Genomic DNA, 24,655 nt, shown 5'->3' on the forward strand with positions numbered 1-24,655 from the left:
GAGACCGATCTTCCTGTGCACCTCTCCCCTGTCCCAGTTTCAGCATGGCTTGGAAACAAGCAGGAATTCCCTCAATGCTACTTGGCAGCTTCAGAAACAGTTTGTGATTCTAGCAATTTAGCTGGCCTCCATTTTTAAAAGAGACATTTTTTTCCCCTTCCTTTTAATTATGAAAGAAAACCAAGTTTCCTATAGAAAACATGTGAAAGTCTAAAAGAAGAAAAGGTTACTCATAAAGCTGCATGTGCAAAACTTTAAGGTTTTGGCATAACTGGGCTTGTGAAAAGAACCCATGCCTAAGACAAGTAGCTGCCGCCCCATTTGCCCCTCTCGGGTCAGCACTGGCTCTGGGCTGGCGAGGAAGTGTGGGCAGCTGAATGGCTGGGTGCACGTGGGCAAGAGGGTTGTGCCCTGGGCCTCAGCCAGCTGTACCAGCCCCCATGGTCCTGTGAGTCCTGTGGCTACAGGTGAGGCCAAGACTGCAGGTGCACAAGGGAACCTCCACCCAGCAGGAAAGGACTGAGGAGGCATGAACCCCAAGTCTGCCCCTATTGGCCAGGTCACTGCTGCAGCATGAGGCTTTTCTCTAGCACTGTGCCCCCACCTACCCCAGGCAAAGAGAACAGAGGAGGAGAAGGACTCTTCCCTGACCCCAACTCGGGGCATTTAATGAGGCCAGTCTGGGCTTCCTGCCACCCTGGAATTCCAGAGAGCCTTCATGGTCCCACGACACTGGGTGGGATCACAATGCAGCCCCCATGCCAGGCAAGGCCTTCTTCCCGCTGCGGGCCCAACCTGGTCCTCACCCCCTTGCAGGTAGGACTCTGATTGCGAACATCAGGGGATCTTAGCGTCCTTCAAATCCCTTTTGCTCTTCACAGCCGTGAATATAAGCACCTGGGGGGGGAGGATCCGAATCTCAACACAGATCAGCTGCCTGGCTGCAACCACCGTCCACACTTTGCTGGGTGGATGGAGGGACAGACGGACACATGGGAGGGAAGGGAGGAGTCAGAGGCGTTGATGTAGCAGGTAGAAGGGGCTCCTGAGTATCACAAGCGCTGGGAGGAACCTCTCACGGCAGCCGATCCAGCTACACGCTGCAGGGCAGGAAAGCAGGCTCCCACTTAGGAATGAGAGAGAGCTGGGGGGGGGAGGGGCAGGGAACACACGGGAAGCCAATTTTAAAACAGGTATCTTCATGACAAGTTACAGAAATTGACCTTTATTTGTTGTACTAAAGTCTGTTTAACTTTTGATACAAAGTAAGGTTTTAGTACAGAAAATCCCAGTCTGTCAGAACAGTACCTGTGCACACTGTACCATCACAGTCCTGCCCTGGCCGCGGCTCAGAGACGCAGCCCCGAGGGCGCCGAGCAGGCCCCCAGCCAGCCCACCTCTGTTGGTGGTCTGAGCTAGAGGAAGGCGTGTACCTGTGAAATGAAGGGCAGAGCTGAGGACTGACACACATCTCTGTGAACACCTGTGCAAGAAAATAGATCCCTTTAAAAAAAAAAAAAAAGTCAGCTACGCTACAATCTAGTGTCTAGAATTACAAAGAATAAAATGAAATCAAAGATTTCTTGCTAGTAAAATGAAATGTTAGGAACAGTATTAAAATATAGGTCCTACCCCAGTGACACACGGAGCCCAGTACAGTACCTATTTATTAACAGGACGCACAGTTTAAGGAGGAACCACATCAAATCTTCAGCCAGAGATATCCAGCATCAGAAGTGCAAAAAAAAAAAAAAAATCCCAAAAACAAAACCCCAAAGACGTCCTTGTGGGGTACTGTTTATGCCAGGAGTGCTGTCACCGAGACTAAGTAGATCCCCAGCTTCTGAGAGCGGGGACACTCATCATGACACTTCCCCTAAGAGCTCGCAGTTCCCAGTCTGATACATGAGCGTCTTCCCATCAGAGAGAGCTGGTGTGCCTGCCCCCGTCTATGGAGTTTAAGAATTACCCTGCAAAAATTGCACTGAAAAAGCGGTCACTATTTACAGAAGCTAAGGAGGACCCAGTGGCACGTGCCAGCCCTTGGTTAACACCCTGCCCGGGACTACGGCATGGCGGTGACCTCAGGGAGCCCGGACGGCCCAGGTAGCAGGCGGACGTAACAATCGCAGACAAGAGAAGAAATGAGCGGACATGGAGGGCAGGAGACAAAGCCTGCAAGCTTGCAAGACGCCCAAGTGGCCTTCCTGGCGCAGGAGGAGAGGACACGGCCGCTGGTGCCTCCGCCCCACAAAGGCACTGGTCCTGCTACCACAGCACGTCTGAGCCCCTGCCATCACGGTGTCCTTCCAGGAGAGGTGCCACCGGGGAGCGGGAAGTGTCTTGAAGCCCTGGTCCCACTGACAAGAACCTCCCAGAGCAGAGTGGCCCCCAGCGAGGTTCCAGAGTCGTTTTGCTGAAAGCAGGAACGAAACCCAACACCAAAGCAACACGGGACGTTGACAGGGGAGGGCAGGGCTGGGCACCGGCAACATGGAGCCGTTCAAGTAAACATAAACAACCAATACTTAGAAAAGGCTTGTAAACTTGTGATCTGAAAGGTTCTCTTTGCAGCATCTCTGGTGAGCTGGCTAAAGAAAGGGTGGTGTTGAACCCCTCTATCAAAAGTCTTTTGTGGTTTTTTTTTTGCTTTGTCTTAAAGCACATGTGTGAGAGGAACAGTCTTCTGGCCTGAGCCCGGATCCCGTTCACCTGTGGCCCTCGAGCTACAGAGGGGGTGCTTCTGGAGTCCATGTGCGTGGATCCTTGCCCTCCGTGTTTATATACAGATAGACGTGGACTTTCGATCGCTAAGAAGGAGCCGGGCCAGACGTTTACGCCGGCAGACAAGCCGCAGCCACTCCCGGCATGGCAATGGCACCCTTCTACAGCGGGCAGGCTGGAATCCACAGGACCTTATTTTGTTCTTGATTGACCATTGCCAAGATTTGAGTGCAAATGCTCGACAGGGCTCCTCCCTGGATGACCCCTGCAAAAGAGCCCCCAAACACACATCACTGAGCTCAGAGTCAGACCCCAGGTTGCAGGCAAATAAAATACACCTGTTCAGGTTTCCTGCCTGGTTGGAGCTACTTGGCCTGCCTTCCTCGCTCTCTTCCATCAGTAAGAAATCGGGGAAGAAAAGTAAGAGTCGAGTGCAAATAACTTTGGCTTTTTATCTGTCCCTCTGCTCAGCTGTTCAGTAGGATACTGACAACGTGGGCTCACATGAAGGCTGGGGTTAAATTTTGTCAGGTTTTGGAGCCCCTGTAACAGGGACAATCAGGATCTGATCACTCGCATTAACTGCACGCCCCGCGCTGGGTCTTCCCAGTCTTCCAAGGGGGCGTCTGGCACCCTGGAAAGCAGTCTGGGGTTATGCGGTGATGGTCCAATGGTAGCCGGCTTCTCCAGAAAACAAGAAGGAGTTTAAGGAGCCAGTGCTTCCCAAGCCCAGTGAAGATTCCCAGGCAAGATGACGACATGTCCCAGCTATGGCCCAGCCCTGCTCTGCAGGCCTTCAACACCATGGGTCCTGGAGATACTAGCCCAGGCTCCCTGTGTGCCCCACGGAACAGGGCCGGGAGACTGAACACGCCCGGGCCGCCTGCCACAAGGTATGGACAGAAATAGGGGGCGCTTAGAAACTGCTGTGGAAATGTGACAAGAGTAATTTTATGTCTGTTGAAACTAATAAAAAAAAAGTCAAACGCTTATATTTTGTAAGTTTTTAATTTTTCATTTCTCTAGTAATTATTAATATATTTGACTGATACTGGCTTACGATGGATTAGAGATTAAAACTCACACATACAGAGAAGCTCCAAGCTTGGTTTTTGAGACCAACTGTTTTTGCCTGAGATGCAGGAAACTAGATGCTAACAGTCTCTACCAGTGAATTAAAATCACTGTCCCTGCCTCTCTGACCCCAGTGTTGTTAACCCCCCTACAAATAACTGATTTATCAGAGGTTGAAAGCCACAAAGTACAATGGCAGCCAACAGATTGGAGCCATGCTTCTTTTGGTTGGCTGTCTTTCAAAGACCTAAGCTGTTAGGAGTGGAGCTTTTTCTTCACCAAACCCTATGGCTATACCAGAGGGCCCTGAGAGCTCTCCCGCACAGCCCTGGTGCCGGGAGACAGATGGGGAGAAATCTGGGGGACAGGGCCAGATCATGACATGAGACCGAAAGCAGGGAAATTTACTTGTCAACCCATAACACTCCTGAGGTTGCCCTGCACCTGCCAGCAGAACAGCTGTGATGCAAGTGGCGGCGGCAGCACTGGCCGGCATCTGGGAAGTGTGAGCTAGTACCGACGTCTCCCATTAGCCTGCGTCCCTCCCCGCTGCCTCTACTTCCTCCAGGCCAGAGGCGCACCTACCTGTGAAGTACCTACTGTACTCCTGTTCGATCTTCTGAGCTGTCTCAAACTGCTCTTTGGAATGCCTCTGAGTCACCTTGTCCTTCAGGTAGATGGGGTCTCTCTGCTCCCTGTCAGACATCCAGAGAAGCAGGCTGAGCGTCTCACCTCCCCAGGCCCTCCTCCTTCCTTTGTCCAGAGTAACAGGACCTCCATCAACAGGGCCCCAGGCACTGCTGTCATAAAGCACAGCAACGGCCTGCAGGCCCCATGGGGAGCTCTGGGCAGGAGGGGAAGGCAGGCACCTCAGCTGGCCCCCAGGTACAGGTACCAGAAGCTTGGAAGCACAGAGGCAAAGCGGAGGGGGCCTTGACAAGCTGTCGGCCCAACCAGTACAGAAACTGGAGCTCCGTGACAGTAAAGGATCATCACATCCCAAGCCAGCTTCTCGCAGACCTGGACCCAGCTGGTCACCTAGTTGCTGCGTCCTTGTGAGCCCCCGCTGAGAGGCAGGAGAAGGAGAAAGGGGGACAAGATGCACAGGGAGTGACATGGACAAAGCTGCACTACTTAGGAACGTGCGGCATCACACAGGGCAAAGGGTGGTGGGGAGCAGGACCGTGCCTGGTTAGCACCACCTGAATGAGCGTGCGATGGGGAGGGTTCCTCCACCTACTGCCCATCTCATCCTTCCACGCCCACCCCACTGCCCCGGTGTCTGAGCCAGCAGCCCCATCCCACCAAGCCCCCCACAACCCCCCCCCCCCGCCAGGAGCCAGTCACCTACTTGATGTGTTTGGCACTCTTGTAGTGGATGAAAATGACAATGGGGTAGATGTGCATGTGGTGCAGCCGCTCGATGGCATGGGGGGCGATGTCCAGGAGACAGTGCCGGTTCTACAGGGGATGATGAATGAGGAGTCAGGGCCCGGGCCCTAGAAACACTAGAGCCCTTCTGAGGACACCTCCCGCTGGTCTCTGCCACTGACGGGGCCAACCTGTCTCCCACGCTGCTCCACCCCACCATATAAACGAGCCCGTGAGGCCCTCCCCATGAGTGAGGCAGCAGGACCAGTCTACTGTGAAGACCATGTAGGAGGAAGCCACGGAGAGCTTTACTCCAGAGAACCTCTCCATGCAAGCTGTCGAGTCTGATGGTGGCCAAGGCCAGAGCCAGGGCAGAGCGGGGTCTGGACGGCCCATCCCCAGCCAGCCTTTCCTGCCTCTGCAGACCCAGGGAACATCTCCAAGCCCCACCCAGCCCAGCCTCAGAAGCCTCACTTCTGTCAGACTGAGCCAATGAAGATGTGCAGACGGCAGGGCCTGCCCAGGGAAGGGGACTGTGCCGTGCGTGGCTGTGACTGAAATGCCCCAGGGTCCCCACAGCCTCCAGCGGGAGTGTGAGCCATAGACAGACCATGGGCACCCTGTGCGCGGCTGTCCCTGATCCCCGAAAGCTCCACTGTGGGAGCCTGGCCATGGGCTGGCTTTCTAACTTCCTGGGGCACACCTAGGTGGAGTGCATCTGCTTCCTCTGGGCGATCCACACTCACAGCTGTCAGAAGCCACCTCCCTCATCCAGGGAGGAGCAAACCAGAGCCTTTCGAGGTGAAATGAGCACCTGAGAAGGACGAGCCCGAGGAGTACACCCTCAGCAGCTTTTCTAATACACACTACAGATTTCTCCACTTTTTCTCATGCTTCCTGGCAAATGGACCCCAGTACGTTCCAGAGCCTAAAGACACATGGAAATGCTCTTAACTCTTTCAGAGGCAGGAGCCCTGAAAAGTGGAAAGGTGGGTGCCTTGTCCCTAGAATAAGGCCCATGTAAAGTTCCGCATACACGCTGAGCAGATGCAGGACCCTGTTGTAGAACCCCCCCACCATGTGGGGGCTTTCCTAGAGTTCAAAGCTCTCATCAGATCCCAAGTCCTCAGAGGGAAAGGGGTGACGCATGCACAGGGACTGGCAGACCGTTTATGACAGTGGAACCACACAGAAGCAAAGGGGGCAAACCCCGATAAAGGCTAACTTGGACTAAGGTCACAGGCAAGCTCACAGAAGGCCCAGGAGACAGACGCACAGGGCAGAGGTCCAGAGGCACTGGAGGTCCAATTCCAAAGGCTCAAACCCTAATCCTTGGTCTAAGCAACAGGTACCTTTTCTGTGATCTCCTTTATGGAAGCCACTGTGGTCACGTCGAAATGGCCACTCCTCCGCTTGTAGTCGACAAACAGGCAGTCTTTGACGCCCCGCTCGATGGCCTGCTGGGAGGCCTTCATCACCTCTGCAAAGCACAGACACAGGAATGAGGATGCCCTCTGGCATGGTGAGCCGTCATGGCAGATTCTAGGGAAGAGCACTGCAGAAGAGCTGTCCTGCTGTCCTTCCTTCCAGAGAAAGAAACAGAAGGCACCTGCTAATATGACCTGGGTGAGGAGGGCTCTGAGACACCATGGAACCCAACCCTGGGAGACGGGAGGACATAGTCCAACAGGCACAGAGGGTGCCCCTTACCGAGGGGGCATCTGCAGAACTTGCTGGGTGCCTCATTCACCAGCATTTCCTTCACCACGTCCAGTAAAGGCCCCAGAATCAGGACGGGCCTCAGGGAGGTGCAGTCTACTTTCTGGACCCGCTGATAGGCGAGGCTCACTGAATCTGAGGAGAGAGGAGCAGTGTCACAGGCACTCACCTGGAGCAGAGGGAAGGAGAGAGGCCGGGGGTCCACTGCTGCCCTCATGTGCTCACCCCAGGCAGGTCCACCCCTCAGTCCACATATTCAGAGCCAGGTAGGGTGAGCAGCTTAGCACAGTTCACCTGGGGCCTGCCCAAGTTTAGGGCTGAGTCCCCACGTCCTAGGCAGACCAGGGCATGGTCACTCCTGGAGTCCAGCACAAGTGTCCCTGCTCTGCAAACACCCAATACAGCCAGTCTAGAACCGTCATTTTAGCCCTTCCTTCTGCCCAAAGTCTTCCTCACTTGTCCTGGGCCTGCTCCCTCGCCACGACTACCCATGCTCTGCTTCCTAGAATTGCAACCTCCCCGGCAGGTAGGTACGCTCACATGACCCAGACCTGCCTGAGCAGTGAGCAGAGGTGAAGCTCCCACTTCCTCACCCCCTTCCCAGGGGCTGAAAAGGACAAGACCTGGGGTGCTCAGCCACCTCTGACCCTGCTAATGAGGATAACCTTTAGAAAAATGACAGAGCTAAAAGACTGAAGGGACTTGGGTCCCTGGAGGATCCCCAGAATGGAGCTGCCTTCCTGGAACCACAGACCAGCTGGGACTTTTACATAGTAGAGAAATTACACTTTGGCTACTCTCATCTGGTCTCAGTTCCAGGTGTCAAACCAAGGTGTCCCAGGTGATCTGTGTAGGACACCTCCCCTTCCCCAAGTGAATTAAAAAAGTCCTTGCAGAAAGAGACGGCTTAAAATCAGTATCAAGCACCACGCTGGCACCTCAGAAACACTTTGGAAAGAATACAAAACAAGTCTAACCGGTGTCACAAGACAGCATCTCGTGAAAAAGCCCAATGACCACGCCAAGAGCTGCTCACAACTCCAGGCAACAGAACAAGAAATCCCAGGGAGCAGCAGGGGTTAAACAAATACTGTGCGGCCCGAAGATGAAGAGACTGGCAGCAGGCCCAGGAGGGGTGCAATGGAGCTGCGCCCCTGGCCAAGCACGGCAGGACGGCGGGGCTGAAGTGGCCAAGGGGAAAGGGCAAGGAAAGGCCCAGCCTGGAAGGCTGCACACAAGCTGTGCGGCCTGACTGGGGACGGAAGGAGAGGCCAGTGTGGGACCCAGGAAATTTAACAAAAATCCCCTACCCCTGGACAAGCAGAGCAGGACTAACTCCATTTTGTGCTGCACCTGCCACCTCCTGTGTGACCCCCTCATGACCTGCTTATTGCTTAAGGCGCTGCCCCACCCTAGTCAAGCCACTGGGCACACCCTAATTGGAAATGGCTCATAACAATGTAACCCCGCAGTTTGGGCACCAAACTGCGCGCCGATTCTGACCAAAGTAATAGGCCAGCTCAAATGGATACTATAGGGTAAGATGTAATTCAGCTGGCCACCTGCATGTGGACCGACATGACTGTGCAACTTTCTGTGTATCCCTTGGGCCACTGGCCCCTATAAAGCTGCTACACCTCTTAGTCTCGGGGTCCAAGTCCCTGCTCCGCTGTGTCGGGTATACTTGGACCCAAGCTCGAGCTTGTAAATAAACCCTCGTGTGTTTGCATCGGTGTCGGCTCCTCGGTGGTTTCTCGGATTCGCGATCTTGGGCACAACAGCCAGAGGCAGGGCTGCGCCTGGGCAGTGTGGTGCCAGGTGCCGGCTGGGCTCCATGCGGACCAAGCTCCTGGACAGAACTGAGAGGGAAGTGAACGGTCTGGTCTCCCTCCTCTCTCACCCACACCTACACACGAATTTACTTTTTTAGGACTGATGACGACCCACATACACCTACACAACCTTCTATGCAGCGTTTCTCAACCTGGTGGCCAGCTGATCTGTTCTGGTCTGCAGGGAAGGGTTTGGTGGTCACCTCTACCATCCAGAAACTCCTGTGTATTTCTGACTAAAGCCTCTGAGGAGTCTCAGGGCCAAGGACTTCCTCCAGGAGAAATTGAACACATCCTCTCTCTTAAAAATCGAATGTTACAGGGAAAGCCAAACAGCTTCTCTGACGCCTCTTCTCCAAGCCCTCCTGGTCCCCACCAGCCTCCTCATCACCACTATTAGGACCTGGAAGTATATCCTTTCAGATATTTGCTATTCTCACATGTTGATTTTTTATATACTCCAAAAAGACTACAAAATATGCTTTGTGCATGTGTTCAACAAAAACGACCTAATAATGTAAACATGTGTCCCTCCTCTCACTCCACATTATGTTTCTGGAATGCATCCCTGTTGATTCATACGGCTCTCCTGTATTCTTTCTGAACCTCGCACACATGGATACATTGCTTCTCTTCATCCATTTCCCTCTGCGTGGACAGTAAGTCACTATGCCTTTGACTTACTGGAGCAAGAATCGTATTCTCCTCTAACGACTATTAACATTCCACACAGCGGGATACCAATTTAGAAGATTCCTGTTCCTCCCTCAACAATCTGCTTCATTGGAAGTCCTCATAATTACAGAATTAGAGAGCTACAGAGCATCTCACAAGTCATTAAATCCAACCAGCAAAAATATAAAACTCCCTGGGAAGGATAACTGTACATTTAAATAGAGAATCTGGCAGTAACATAATATAGGTACTTAAGTCACTTTTAAATTTGGTGCAGATATTTAAAAGCAACAGCACAAAAGTAATTATAGATCTGTGCTAATATATACATTTATATAAAATAAAAGGTAATAGGTGTCCTCAACAACATAAAGGGGAGGGAGACACCGAGGTGTAACATGGTATTTTTATATGAGACAAATTAAGTTGTTAACAGTTTAAAACAGACTGTTACAGGGTGCCTGGGTGGCTCAGTTGGTTAAGCATCCAACTCTTGATCTCCGCTCAGGTCTTGATCTCAGGGTCATGAGATCTCAGGAGCTCAGAGTCTCCAGCATGGAGACCAATGTGGGGAATGGAGCCTACTTAAAAAAATAATAAAATGGATTGTTATAAGTTTAAGATGTTTTACATAATTGCGATAGTAACCAAAAAGAAAATATGTATGAAATTTACACAACAGGACATGAGAAGGGAATCAAAACTTGTTGCTACCAAAAAAACCCCAAAACCACAGAACAAAAACCCAGCATAGCACAACAGATGGCAGCAAGGTTAGGAAAAGATGGACAAAAAAAGTTACAGGACCTACAGAAAACAACTCAAGTCCTCCCACATCAGTAATTACTTTAAATGTGAAAGGATTGGTTAAACATATGAATAAACAAGATCCGGCTACATGCTAAGGGAAACTCACTTTAGATCTAAGGACACACACGGGCTAATCAAAGTGAAAGAATAAAGATATTTCATGCAATTAGGAATCTAATGAGAACAGAATGGCCACAGTTCCAGCAGACCAAATAGATTTTTAGGCAGAAACTGTCACAAGAGACAAAGAAGGACATTCCATAATGATAAAAGGGTCAATTCTCCAGAAAGAGTCAACAATTATCAAGACACATGCACCTTAAGCTAGAGCTCCCAAATACGTGACAGAACTGAAGGGAGAAACAGACAGCAACACAGTATGCCCAGGCACTTCAAAACCACCACAGAGAAAAGAAGGGAAAAGCAGCGTGTAGACCAGATGGACCTCACGGACCTGCACACAACAGCCCACTTGGCAACAGCAGAGTACACACTCTTTTCAAGTGCTGGGGGGTACTCGCAGGACAGACCACTTGTTCAGCTACAAAACAAACTTAAGAAGACTGAAACTATGCAAAGTATCTTTTCTGACTACAAAGGAAAGAAACTAGAAATCAACAACAAAAGGAAAACAGGGAAATAGACACTGCATGGAAATTACACAACTCATGCTCAAACCACCAAGCAGTCCAAGAAAAAAAAAAAAAAAAAACAGAGGACAATTCAGGACACTTTTGGAGACAAATGAAAATAGAACCACAGCATACGGACACTTAGAGGATGCAGCAAAGGCAGTACTATGAGGGATGTTTGTAGTGGTAAAAATGCTGATGTTGAGAAAAAGGAAATCAACAACCTAACTTCACACTTGGAGGAATCTGGTGGGGAAAAAAGAACAAACTAAACGCAAAATTAGCAGAAGGAAAGAATAAAGAGCAGAGATAGAGAATAGAAAAACAATTAGAAAGAAAATATATCAACGAAACCAAGAGTTGGTTTTTTTAAAAGATCCACAACATTTACAAACTTTTAGGTAGAATAATGAAGAAAAATGGAGAGAAGCCTTAAATCACTGAAATAAGAAGAAAGGGACATAATAAGGACCTCACAGCTTATAGCAAACTACAAACAATTAACATGTAAGTAAATCAGACAACCTGGAAGGAATGATAAATTCCTAGAAACATAGACTGTTATCACGACTACATCATGAAGAAATTAAAACAAACAAACAAAAAAACAAACTGAAGGGAGCTATACCAAGCAAGGAGACAGCAAGTTATAGAAAACTTCCCCGCAAGAAAAAGCCCAGGACAAGATGGCTTCTTCACCAGAGAAGTCTACCAAACACTTAAAAAATTAATACGAGTCCTCTTCAAACTCTTCCAAAAATTGAAGAGGAGGGGACACTTCCAAATTCATCCTAAGACACAATAAGCAAACTATAGACCAATATCCCTGACGAACGTAGAAGCAAAAATCCTCAATAAAATATTTGCAAACTGAATTCAGCAACACATGAAAAGGATCATATGCCACGATCAAGTGGGATTTATACCTAGAATGAAAGGATGGTTCTTTTTTTTTTTTTTTTAAGATTGTTTATTTATTTATTCATGAGAGACACAGAGAGAGATAGAGAGAAGCAGAGACACAGGCAGAGGGAGAAGCAGGTCCCAAGCAGGGAGCCCGATGTGAGACTGGATCCCGGGATTCCAGGATCACGCCCCTGAGCCGAAGGCAGGTGCTAAACCCCTGAGCCACCCAGGGATCCCCGAAAGGATGGTTCTTAACGTACAATGATCAATCAGCATCATGCACCATATTAACAAAATGAAGGACCACATGATCATCTCAGCTGACACAGAAAAAGCATCTGATGAAATTAAATACCCCTTCATGATCAAAATACTCCACAAAATAGGAACAGAAGGAAACTACTTGAACATAATAACACTAGCCATATATGAAAAACCCGTAACTAATGTCATATTCAATGGCAAAAGACAGGAAGCTGTCCATCTAACATCAGAAACAAAGGCAAGGATGCCCACACTTTCTGCTACTATCTCACACTGTACTGGAAATCCCAGCCAGGGCAATTAGACAAGAAAAAGAAAGAAGGCATCCCCTGTGGAAAACAAGTAGTACAATTATGCTTACAGATGACATGATCTTGATGTAAAAACCCAAGAGAACACACACACACACACCCTTTTAGAACTAATGAGTTCGGCAAAGTTTCAGGATACAAAATCAAAACATGCAAAAATCAGTTTCATTCCCACACACTAACAATGTCCACTCCAAAAAAGAAGTGAAGAAAACAAACCCACTTACTATAGCATCACAGAGGATAAAATACTTAGGAATACACCTAACCAAGGAGGTAAAAGATCTGTAAACTGCAAACTACATAATACTGCAAAAAATAAAATAAAATAAAAAAAGGTACAAATACATGGAAAGACATCCTGTGCTCGTGAACTGGGAGACTCGATATTATTAAAATGTCCACACTACTCAAATCAATCTATAGATTCAACGCAATCCCTCTGAAAATCCCAATGGCATTTTTTTTGCAGAAAGGAAAAAAACAACAAAAACAAGCAATTGTTATTGCCAAAAGGTGTCTGCACCTGAAGACATTCTTACATTACGTTTAAACATGTAAACTCCATTCTTAGCTCCAGGCCATATAGAAACAGATGTGGACCTACTGGCTGGGGTTTGCCTTCTGTGTCCTGACAGAGTGACAATGGGCCCCGAACAAGGGTGGGGTACACTCAACTCCCAGCGCCAGGGCCTTAATTTAAACAATAAAAATGGGAGCAGGGAAGGAAGAAACTAGCTGTCCTATCATCAGCTGCTTGTTGCCCACCCTTTGTCGCCTGCCTGCCTGGGAGGGCAACATTCTAGAATGCTGGACACACACCAGCAACCCCATGAGCAGCAGTCACAAGAGCCTCCTGCTTTACAGGACAAAAGTACCCGCTCCACAAGGGCAATCTGCCAGGGCACGTCTAATACTCCCTAATATACCACTCCGGCCCTGATGCAGTGCCTAGCCCGGGGACATCTTGTAAGAATCATTCATGGACACAGGAGTGAAGCCACAAAAAGGCCAAAGATCTGCAGAGACTGGTGGCTCTTGGTCACCCCCAGACAGCCCATAATAACCCCAGAAGAAACGAGAAGCAACGCATTGTGCAGAGACTGCTTCTGCCCATCCAGTACCCATCCTTCCTTTCTTCCCTCCTATAGAACCTAGGGTACTGAGGGCAGCACTGCGCCAGCTGAAACCCTGCAGATGCCAGTGGCCAGTGAGATGTGAGAAGATGTTGCAGGGTGGGACTCCCAAGTAAGTGGTTTAAAGAGGCACACTCAACTGCACACTTTGCCCCATCCTCCTTTCCTGCTGACTGAATATGATCTGATAGTTGGAGCTGCAATGTCACGTGCTGACTATGGAAGCCGTGCCCTGCAGACGGCAGCCCCTAAGGACACGACCACCCCGACCAAGACAAGGACTCCTATGCAAAAGCAGGGTGGACCTCTATCTTGCTTACCAGTGTCAATGGCAAACCTAATTCTGAGAGCCACTGGAAAAGTGAGCTCAGCCACTTGCCTTCAAAGAGTGGAATGGTGTCGTTGGAAAAGGTGTCCAGGGCAAGGAGGTCTTTCCCATCTTTGGACCCGCTGCGTTTGTGCTTATGCTTCCTTCGAAAGAAGGATCTGCGTGCAGCCGCTGACAGTGTCTTTGCGGCGTTGTTGTCATCTTTGACCTCAGACATGCTGAGTCTCCTGGAGAATTCTTGGTCCATCCTGCGGTCACAGGGAAGGGTGGTCCTGAGAAGGGCCTAGTGATTGAGCATCTCCCACACACCCCGCCCTGCTCCGCCAGGACCCCAGACTCCTCCAATGCTCCTCGGCAGGTCTCTTGGTTACTCCACCCACCCACACCACTGAGGACCCCTTGGTACCACTGCCATGGGGGATGCTTGCAGAGCGGACAAATTTGTACTCAGGTGAGTGTCAAATGGAAGTGCTAAGACAGCCTTCACCTGGTGTCATGACAAGCGGGGCTTCCTGCCACAAAAAGGAACGAAAAACATGGATGCACACCGACATGGAATAACCCTGAAAATGCTATGCCAAATGCCAGACAGCAGGCTCAGAAGGCCACATTCACATGAAAGCCCAGAACAGGGACATCTACAGGGACAGAGGAAGAGTCGGGGCTGTGTCCGGTGGGAGGGGGCAGGAGAGACGGAAAGGCCGATGGGAGAGCTAACAGGGGCAGGGCCACTTCTGAGCTGAGGAGAGTACTCTGAAATGACACGGGGATGGTGGCACACAGTTCGGGGTACACTGAAAGCCACCGAATTGGACACTTCGGGTGAACTGCATGGTATATGAGTGTATCTCAATAAATCTGTTAAAAATTAAAAAGTTGCATTTCCTAAGTTGCCACCATGCTCCCGTGTAGCACTGACATATGGGCGGCACTGAACTGTGCTAGGAGCAGCTTCCTGGACAAGCAGTTGGGGCGAAGCGTGCAGACCAGAAGCCAGCGTGCACGGCAGCGTGAGCCCCGATCCTGTGGGACAGCCCCAGGGCTGGCACCGCCCCCTCCAAGCCCAGACATGGCCACTTACACGTATTTGCTGGGGATCTGCCCACGCTGCATCTTCTGGGCGTTCTCATCTAGCTGCCAGGCCATCCAGGACCCAAAGGTACCCTGAGGCAAGGTGTCATCAATGTAGAGGATGTCATCTTTCTTAAAGCTCAGCTCATGCTCCACCTCCGCCAGCCGGTCGTACAGGGCCCTGGAGCAAGTGACAGAGGGAACCGGATCAGGAGGGGGCTCTGGGCTGTGGAGGACCAACCAGCCACACACTTTGGCAGCCAGTCTCCTGGGACAGCTCTCCTGCTCTGCGCTTTCCCTGGACCACAATCAGGACCCACCTCTCCCATCCTGGGGGCAGTTCCCAAAGAAGGGAGCCTCAGCTTCAGTAACAGAACAAAGTTGTCTTGCTTCCCCTGAGACTGAGGCTCCCTGGCAATGAGGGCTGCCTCACACCCATCGGATAAAGAACTTCTTGCCAAGGACCAGAACCATATCCCGCCTTCCAAACGGGCCTTTATCTCCCGAGTCAAGGTCAATGGTTCCTACAGAAGGGAAATTCCTCAGGATGGAAATCTCATCTCCTACCAAGGAGGGTGGCCTAGAGACAGAGACCGTATCTCACAGTACACAACTGATTAGTGCTTTTTCCTTTCTGTGGCCTCAGAACTTAGGAAACACGAAGGAAGCTAGAGCCCCTCTAGAAAACACCTGGTGGCTGGGCTGGCCTGCACACAAGTCCTACTGCACTTTGGGCACGTGCATGCCTTGACACTCACACACCCTGCAGACGATCTGCAGCCATGGATCGGGGCAGACCAGGAGAGGAGCACAGTGCACAGGAAAATGGGGCTCTGCAGCCTCAAAATTTCCCAAGCCCCAAACCCTAAATTGGGAGCCCTATGTGGTCCTACAAGTCCTCAAGTGAAGTTTTCCTAAGTCGCATGCATCTTGCTGTGAGCATGTGGCTTGGGGCCCATGCAACAAGGACCATGGTCTCACTCTCTCTGTTGCAGAGACACTCACCAGGACCAGTCTCCTGAGGAAGCCCCTCCCCTGGCCCCGAATCCCTGGAACTCCTAGCCCCTGGTACCTGATGTAGAAGCTGTCGCCAGGCAGACCCTTGACCTTGGTGAACTCCTCAGGGCGGTACTGCACCTTGAGACGGACACTGTCCTTGGGCTTCAGCATCTCCACGTAGACCTCCTCCACCGTCCTGTTGCGCACATCCAGACTGCCATACTGCCAGAGGACAGGGGACTGAGGTCAGAGGGCAGAAGCCAGAGACGGCTTGGGCACCCTGACAGGGCAGTAGGGGGAGAGGGCAGATTTAAGATCCCCTTAACTGGGAATCTGCCTGCCTCACCTCTGCAGGTAAGGCTGAGTCCTCCCCCCAACAGCTTCTCCCACGAGAAACCCTGTGCTAATCTCCCAGCAAGTTAGGGCTATGAAAACACAGCACTTCATCTTGTTTAAGCTATTTCTGTCTTTCGTGGATGGAACTGGAAGGTATTACACTGAGTGAAATAAGTCAGTCGGAGAACAATCATCTTATGGTTTCACTCCTATGGGGAATATAAGAAAGAGTGAAAGGGACCATAAGGAAAGGGGGGGAAACTGGGTGGGGAGACATCAGAGAGGGAGACAAACCAGGAGAGGCTTCTGACTCTGGGAAACAAAGAGTTGTGGAAGGGGAGGTGGTGGGGGGATGGGGTGACTGGGTGCCGGGCACCAAGGAGGGTATGTGACAGGATGAGCACCGGGTGTTATAGGACATGTTAGCAAATGGAATTTAAATAAAAAATAATAATTAAAAAAAAAAAAAGCTACTTGTGTCTTTGAATTCCTGTGAAGTCCCCTTGCCCCTCAACAGGAGACCCAGGGAAAAGGGGGCCCCTCCATCAGAGCACGGCCCTGCTGCTGACATGGCAGAGCATTCTCCCTCCCAATTCCCTCCTGTCACCAGGGCCCTGTGATCCGCCCCGAGGATCCTGGCAGCATTCAACACCAACAGGGGCACCAGGCAGGAGGCCGTGCTCTCTGCCTCCTGTGCCACCGGCTGCTCAGAACTCACCTCGAGGATGAGGTCCCCCACCACAAGGCCGTCAGGGCCCTTGGCAGGACTGTCGTCCTCCACCTCAGCCACAAACACCCCGTGCAGGTTCCCTCCACATAAATGGACTCCAAGCTCCAGCTGGGACTTTTTGATGAAGACCACGCGTGGCTCTGAAGTCTTCTTATTGGCATCTCCCACCATCCTTCAGGGAACGAAAATAAAGTCCCTCAATCACACACGGCGGCGAGCTGGGTGTCAAAGACTACAGGGTGCCTAATGCCCTGACAGTTTTCCTCTGAGGTCTCCTGGTGTCCCATCTGGGCTCTGGTTCTAGCGACTTAGTGTACGGGCTGGATGCTGAGGTTTGTCGAGGTGAAAACATAGCCCCAGTTGAGAGAGCCAGCGGGGGATCGAACAGAAATAAATGCCCCTGCTTTCTGGCCCAGCTGTCAGTCGAATGCCATAGGCGGCCTCTCTTCCCAGCTGGACTGCACTTGTTCTCCTAACCCTGCTCTGCCTAAGAAAAGTTAGAGCTGGCCTCACAGTCCAGGGCACCACAGACCACTTGGCAAGGTTTGCAGAGCAGCTTCTCTGGCCCAGGGACAGTGCTGAAGCATGAAGAGGGGGCCGCGTGCCGTCAAGGAACTCACAAAGCAGTGAGGGAGACACCAGCAAGCACGCCAGGAAGAGGAAATAGGACGGTGACGGGGACTGATGAGGGGACCTCAGGGGACAGGCCAGCTGTGACTCCGGCGGACAAGTCCCAATGTGACGGATCCAGGGCAAAAAGCACAGGGCTGGCTACATTCCCTGGCCAAGGAAACAGCTCTGTCCAGGATGAGGGATGGCTGCTGCGTGCCTGCCTCCTCCTGACCTCTCTCCACACCCACCATATGCACAGCTGACCCCTGCTCACCCTGAATGCGTTGACTTAACTGTCACTGCTCCCTGCCACACTCTCGCTGACTGCTCCGTCGTGGCCTGTACTGGCCCTCCCAGCATGTGCTGCACACGCCTGGACACTTGCCTGTCACCCTCTAAACCTGGAGCTCCCTGGGGGCGACTGCTGATGGTGGCCTGGCTGGGTGGTGACTGTGGAATTCTGTCTAAAGACAGAGTGAGAAAACGAGTAACTGAGAAAAAGAGGAGAAAAGGAGAGAGGCAGAGCTAAGAACAAGTCAATAAGAAAAAAAAGAGAGAGAGAGAGAGAGAAAACAAGAAAGTGAGAAAGGGCAGGAGGGTGAGAGGAAAAAAGGAATGGCATGCTTCCCACCCCAAATCCTGACACCTGCTATATGGCCTGTAGCCCAGGTGATGGCAACAGGATGAGTTCGGGCCACAGCCATGGCCGCCCACCCTCCCACCCCCCTGGGCCAGGGCGCACAGATGGGAGGCTCACGGCACGGATTTGCTGACCTGGAACTGGGGGTGCTCTGCTTGGCCTGGGGGGTGCCAGGGCCCTCATCCTGCTCCATCAGCGGGTCAATGACAGAGGGATGCTCCGGGGTGGGGGCACTGCTGCCCTGGAGAGCGGCGTGAGTGCTGGCAGGGTCCAGGTGGGAGCTGGGAATGGAGGTCAGGAGGAATAAGGAGCGGCTCACAGTCCTCGGCTGTCCACGGCCACCCCCTTGGGTGGTGACCAGGGCTGGGCTCTGAACAGGGACTGGGTCACATGGCTCCGAGCCCCGAGAAGAGCAGACGTCTTGGGAGCTTGGACTCAGGTCGCTGACCCTGCAGGATCAGCCTGTCCTCTCCCCCTCACCTGTCCTCAACTTGGGGATCCTCTCTGAATTCAGGTGTTGGCCTGGAGGCCCACACACTCACTGTCCCTCTTCCTCTGTTGTACATCTTGTCCTTTCGCTGAGCTGTGCAGCGCTGCATGGCGGGGGCCCTTCTCTCACACGCCTAGCAACCCACAGCTCAGGGGCAGATACAGACAGCGTGAGAATCCCACCCTCAGGGCCTCGGTTCCTGGCTCCACACACCTGTCGGGGGGCTTCTTGCTGTGCGTGCTTCCACACCCCACACCTCAGGTATCCTACTTCGCATCTTCCCCCTCCTATATGTGTTTTTTCCAAAATGCAGGGCTGGCCACCTCTCCTCTTAGGGCAGCTGAATGGCCAGAACTCACAGCTGGCACCCTGGCTGCACCATCTGTCCTCCCCCGGCCCAGATGGCCCCCCTGGGGAGGCCCAGGCCCTCACCTGGACCGAGAGTGGCTGCTGAGCTGGTGCATGTGTGGGTTGTACTGGGCCAGGATGGTGATAGTGTCACACTGCTGCCCGATGATGAGCCGGGCCTGCTGCTCCGTGGCGCTCCGCAGGTTTATGCCGTTGAACTAGGAAACATCCAGAGCACACTCAGTGATGTCATGGGAGCTGGGGACGGGGGGAGCACAGCATTCCCGAAGAAGGGAGGAGCAGGGGAGAGGTGGGAGAGAAGGATGCAGTGCGGAGGGGCAGTTCTCGCCTACCTCAAGTAACTGATCCCCGTACTCAAGGCCAGCTTGGTGAGCGATGCTCCCCCCTGTCACCTTGGAGACGTAGACCCCGCCTTTCTCTCCACTCACGATGGAGATGCCCAGTGGCTCCGAGCCTTTCTGCAGCTTGACATGGCGTGGCTCCTCCACATAGGGCCTTGGAAGAGAGCCAACAGTGTGGGGACTCGGACACAATTGAAAGGTTAGGGGCAAATCGGAGGTCAGACATGCAACCAGCTACGCAGAAAGGGGCGGGGACCGCCAGATGCTCCTCTAATGACGCAGCTGGATGGGAATGTGATGACCCCACCTCTGTATGGCAGTGATAAACATTCCCAGAACCTCATGCAATACAAACACAACACCCCCCAATGACCACAGAAGCACCCAGCCCCAAAGACACAAAGAATGGTCCTTATAAACTATAAACACTGACAGGCAGGGAGAAAGCACAAAGTTTAATAATATGAGAGGAGTTGCCACAACAAAATGTGCTATCAACAAACCCTGGTGGGGTTTCAGGATGCCCCAGGAGGAAAAGAAGTGGTTCCTGGGATGATAGTCACCCAGAAGAAATGATATACAGTATCAGTTTTTATATTTACCAGTAGAGAGTGATGTACAATGACCATGGAAATTAAGCCACTGCAAACCCAAGCCATTAAAAAGGGAGCAGGGAGGCTGGGAGCAAGGCGAGGACCATGCACTTGCTAGCCTGGGGGGAAGCTGTCCACCGTGCCAGGGGCACGAGGGCACTCGGGCAGGGGCCTCATGTCAGGCCAACCTCAGACTCCTCAGGGAGGAGAACCTGGGCCTGGTGGCCACGGGCAGTCTCAGGAGGGATCTGTGGTGGTGGAGACACCTGGAAGGTGCAAAAAGTTAGAAAGAAAAGAGGGATGCTCAGAAAAGGAGGACAGATGCCTAGAACCTAACAGACAGAAAGGCACCCAGGTGATGCTGAGCCGCCCCGTGAGGACTGTGCTGCACGCTGCCCTAAGCTCTTCCTCTCGGGACAAAATTACACTCAAAGGCGGAGGGAGGAGCCAGCTGGAGCACCTCGTCCTTGGGCTGCCCTCCCGAGCACGAGGGTAGGGACAAGTTCACATGGTGATGGACCGGCAGGCTGCTGAGCTACCTCCTTGCCTGCCACCCCTCACTACCCAGAGGCACAGCAATCTCTCAAACTCAGCCTCAGCCTGGGACCCATTACCCAGGGCCCAGTCCTCTGGCAGCCTTAGATGAAAATCCTTCTGACTTGTCCCTTCACCTCTCCCACCCTCTCTCCGCTTCCCAAACTCACTCATGCCGCAAGGCCCTCTCTGATCCTGTGGCTCAGACGCTTATCCCTGGCCTGTAACTTGCAGACCCATCACATACCACAGTGCCAGGCAGTTTGGAGTCGTAAGAACCCTTAACCAGCAGCAACCAACACCGTCCTCATACCCCGAGCCGGCATTAAAGGACAGCATGGCAGATGCAGGCAGAGCTCATTTTGAGTCTGGTGCTCCTCAGTCCCCATTGAAAACCCCTTCCTGTTTTCCTGTTCCACCTCCAAAACCTACATCTATCTCAATAAAGCAGCAGGTAGCTGAATCCCAGTAAGCGTCATACAAAGCCGTTATGAACAATACGGATCAGGATTTACCAGCAGGGAGAGATGTGTGAGCAGACAGGTGGGCGTAATCTCACTTCTATAAATCTGTACAAAGATGCATGGCCAATCACGCACGGAGAGGTTCCTATGAAGGACCCTTCTATGAAGGCACCTCCAGGTGAGGGGACTTGGGACAATCCTTACTTTCTGATCTCCTAAACGATTTAAATCTCTTATTAACAGCGGCACCTGGGTGGCTCAGTGGTTGAGCGTCCGCCTTTGGCTTAGTCGTGATCCCGAGGTCCTGGGATCGAGTCCCACATCGGGCTCCCCGAGGGGAGCCTGCTTCTCCCTCTGTGTGTGTCTCATGAATAAGTGAATAAAAATCTTAAAAAAAAAAATAAAAAATAAATTTCTTATAACATGCACAAAAGTTTTCTCAGAATAAGGCTGTGTAGTCAAAGAGATTTATAAAAGCACGCTTTGTGATATTACAAACACCGTGAAATGAGTGTTCACGTACAAAAAGATGCAAATTATAAAACAAGCCTTTAAACATACACACATATACACTCAGCAAAAGGGGAAGGGCAACTGAGGAGATGACATGTGACTTTTCTTCTTTCTACTTTCCTCATCTTTCTGGATTCTGCTAATGAGAAGCTACATGATAATGTACTTTAGAATCAGGGGGAAAGCAGCTGTCTTTCCTTCAGTCGGGTCACACATGATAACTACGCCTCTGACCGGACCAGAAGCACCGTGAGGGCAGGAGCATGGACACTCGCCTCTCCCAGAGCAGGCCCTATTCTCTGGACGCTGCGGGAAGCTAACTATGGGGACACCTGATGGCAGGTGTCAAGGTCCTTTCTGCTTCTAAGGAACCCGCCTGAGTTGGTGGAAGGTCTCACTCCTCAGTGACCTGAGCTGGGGTGAAGTGACCCAGGACTTGGGGCGCATCACGTGGGTGAGATGTGCCACATGAACTGCATCTGCATCCCCTACTGTCCTATAGATAGTATAGGAGCAACTTCTATGCTCCAGTTAATATTCGCTGGTTGTCCGGGGAGTTGTTAGGTTGTCTTACAAGTTCAGATGTTTCAGTTCAAATCATTTTCTTAACGCAGAGCCCACCCTGCAGGGTTCCTTTCACGGCTCACAGCGATGAGGGCCCTCGGCATTCTGGATTTGAGTGGACAAGAGTGGCCCTGTTCCTTTTAAGTGATTAAATAAAAGCAAGCTCCTGTTTAATCAGATCTCCTGAAGACTTACAATCGAGATAGGACCTCTTAACTAGAAATACGATCTGGTCAGTTCTACTCTGAAGAACAACAGAGGTGGGTGAGGTGTGCAGAGCTTGTAGGGGGAGTGAGGGACCCCTGAGAGGAGGCACGTCTGGACTGATTCCAGCCTCAAGCTAACCTGAAATCTCCGCAGACTGGCCAACATTTCAAAATGAACGACTACAAGGCTAAGCCACACTCTTACGCTTCACATACTTTTTTTCTATGCATGTTTTATTTCACGATACACAGCTTGGGAGGGGACAAGTGGTACAGGTGTGTTCTGGAGCCAGAAAGCAAAGAATAAGAATGAGCCCTGATTCTAAGGAAGGCAGCCCAGTCCCAGGCATGTGACCTAGACCAGTTACTCCAACTCTCTGGCCTCAGTTTCCTTATCTGTAAAAGATAACTGAGGACGATGATGATGATGATGACGACGATGATGCTCATGGGTCGCTGTGAGGATTTCACAACTTTTCACATGGAAAGTGCTTAATCCAGGGCCAGGGAAACAGCGCATGGTGCCACCACATCTTCACCACCAGGTGGTCCCCAGCGTCATTGCTGCAGCTCAGCCCTCCCGTGGACCTCCCATGGACCTTCTGCAGCAGGAGCCCAGCCTGCTCCTCACCTCACCGTCTATGGGCACCCCACCTCCTGGCACCATCACCTGCAGGGCGTCCTGGTAAAAGGCTGGGCAGCACGCCAGAGAATGCCAAGTGACCCCAAGCAGAGCAGTCTCACCCTGGCATTGACTCAGTTGGAATCCTCCCACGCGCCTGCTTCTTCTACCAGCAAGGCCCCTTCCCTCCACCAAGCCCCGGCCTACTGTAGGGATGTGTCGCCCATTGCCGTGCCCATGGTACAGACGCCCAGGCATGCTCACCTGTCCTTCCTCCGTTCCCCGAGGGCCGCAGGGTTGACGGCAATTCTGGGCAACGTGGAGGCTGAGGTCTGGGACTGGCTACAGGAGGACAGGGTGTCGATGTTTAGGGGTGACTGTGGAGGCGTGCTGCATTCCGAATGCGACAACGAACCTGCCAGGAAAGGTGCAAAGCAACTTGGGCTTTGCGATCTCACATCTCTGTTCCCTTGTGGCCCAGGCCAAGACGGAGATGCAATCCAGGAATGTGGCTCCACGCCTTGGCCACACTGTAGGGCCTTGAATTCAGATGCCGGGCTCCATGTGGCCTTTCTACCTAGTCTAGCCCCACATCGCCAGGCCTGAGCCTGGGCTCACCCAGCACACACAGCCTGGCTGAGGTGAGGAAGAGGTTACGCACTGCACCCAGACGCTGCAGGACAAGGCCAGAGCAAGCCAGCAGGCGAGGACGGGGTGTGAGTTCTCACCTCTATCGGAGCCCACAACGGACCGAGGGTATCTTGGCGTTGACGGGATTTTAATGCGTTCCGCCTTGAACTGCAAGTTGCTTGAAGACCCTATGATGCCATGAGGGGACAAAACTTCAGGCCTGGTATAAACACCACCCTCAGTCCCTCACCACGTCAGTGCCTCTTAGGGAAGAGGCAGTCACAACAAGTGCAAAGCAGGCCCTGCCACTTCTCCCCGAGGGGGCCTATGTGTGAAATGGTCAAGAAAAGCAGATGCTCAACACCCGGTTATCTGAGTGAACCGTGCAGGCCTGGACAGAACAGGGTCACACAAATCTCACCCTAGCCCCCAAGTGACAGAGGGGACTGCCTGCCTCCACCCCAAGTGGCTGGAAGCGGTGCCACCTGAGTCTCTTTATCAGGTAACTGCTAGTCTCTGCCTCTGGGCTGCATTCCTCACAAGTGAACAGAAACCCCCAGAATCACTGACAGGCTCAGAGACAGGGAGTGAGGCTTGTGGGCCAAGGAGTTCCCTGGAACAACCGTATGCCTGCCGGGAAAGCCTAAAAGACACAGAGGCCGAAGGAGACGCACTCTGGGCAGCATGGGGCCACCCTGCCATGGAAGCAGGGAAGGGCCTGTGTGGGCAGGCCATATGGAGGTGGGGCCATGAGGATGGAGGTGGAGAGGGAAACAAGGCTAGTACCCCACTACAGTGAGAAGGCTCTAGTGGCATCATTACCGAGGCGGGCGCTGGAGGGCAGAGAGTTGGACCCGTGGGAGGCTCTCATATCTGAGTAGTCGCTGCCAGACCTGTGGCTCAGGTCCAGGCTCAAGCGTCCCTGGTGCTGGACGCTGCAAGAGAACCACATAAGTGAGGTGCTTAGGAGGAAGACCAGGGCTAGAGGCAGCCTGGGCCAAGGCCTCCCGGAGCCCACAGAAGCCACCTGCCAGTAGCTGGGGACAGCAGACTGCCATGCTCAGAGGCAGCATCCAACGAGGGTCCCGCCCACAGAGAAAGGGCTGTGCAGGTAGAGGAGTGGCATACCTACTTCAGCCCTGGACTGGGACTGGCCTCA

General features: G+C 52.1%; 1 protein-coding gene across 10 annotated transcripts in view; it reads right to left on the minus strand.

Annotated features, from left to right (window-relative positions):
• Positions 1-1,209: 1,209 nt before the first annotated feature.
• DLG5 (discs large MAGUK scaffold protein 5) overlaps positions 1,210-24,655 on the minus strand; it is a 119,806-nt gene continuing 96,360 nt past the window's right edge. For 5 of the 10 annotated variants that reach the window (XM_072756340.1, XM_072756344.1, XM_072756343.1 and 2 more), the window contains 16 exons: positions 24,319-24,431; positions 23,595-23,684; positions 23,131-23,281; positions 20,152-20,229; positions 19,362-19,524; positions 19,093-19,226; positions 18,305-18,451; positions 16,907-17,090; positions 15,926-16,074; positions 14,864-15,034; positions 13,834-14,030; positions 6,880-7,023; positions 6,522-6,649; positions 5,150-5,259; positions 4,384-4,493; positions 1,210-2,989 (listed from right to left, as the gene is read on the minus strand). In XM_072756340.1, the coding sequence (XP_072612441.1) occupies positions 2,886-2,989; positions 4,384-4,493; positions 5,150-5,259; positions 6,522-6,649; positions 6,880-7,023; positions 13,834-14,030; positions 14,864-15,034; positions 15,926-16,074; positions 16,907-17,090; positions 18,305-18,451; positions 19,093-19,226; positions 19,362-19,524; positions 20,152-20,229; positions 23,131-23,281; positions 23,595-23,684; positions 24,319-24,431 (2,173 nt within the window). In that variant the 3' untranslated portion in view covers positions 1,210-2,885. Of the gene's footprint in view, positions 2,990-4,383; positions 4,494-5,149; positions 5,260-6,521; positions 6,650-6,879; positions 7,024-13,833; positions 14,031-14,863; positions 15,035-15,925; positions 16,075-16,906; positions 17,091-17,915; positions 17,995-18,304; positions 18,452-19,092; positions 19,227-19,361; positions 19,525-20,151; positions 20,230-23,130; positions 23,282-23,594; positions 23,685-24,318; positions 24,432-24,655 lie in introns of those variants that run through there. The other 5 variants (XM_072756346.1, XM_072756347.1, XM_072756342.1 and 2 more) reach the window with 2 other exon arrangements.

This window comes from Vulpes vulpes, chromosome 4 (genome assembly GCF_048418805.1).
Source record: "Vulpes vulpes isolate BD-2025 chromosome 4, VulVul3, whole genome shotgun sequence".
Taxonomy (NCBI): Eukaryota; Metazoa; Chordata; class Mammalia; order Carnivora; family Canidae; genus Vulpes; species Vulpes vulpes.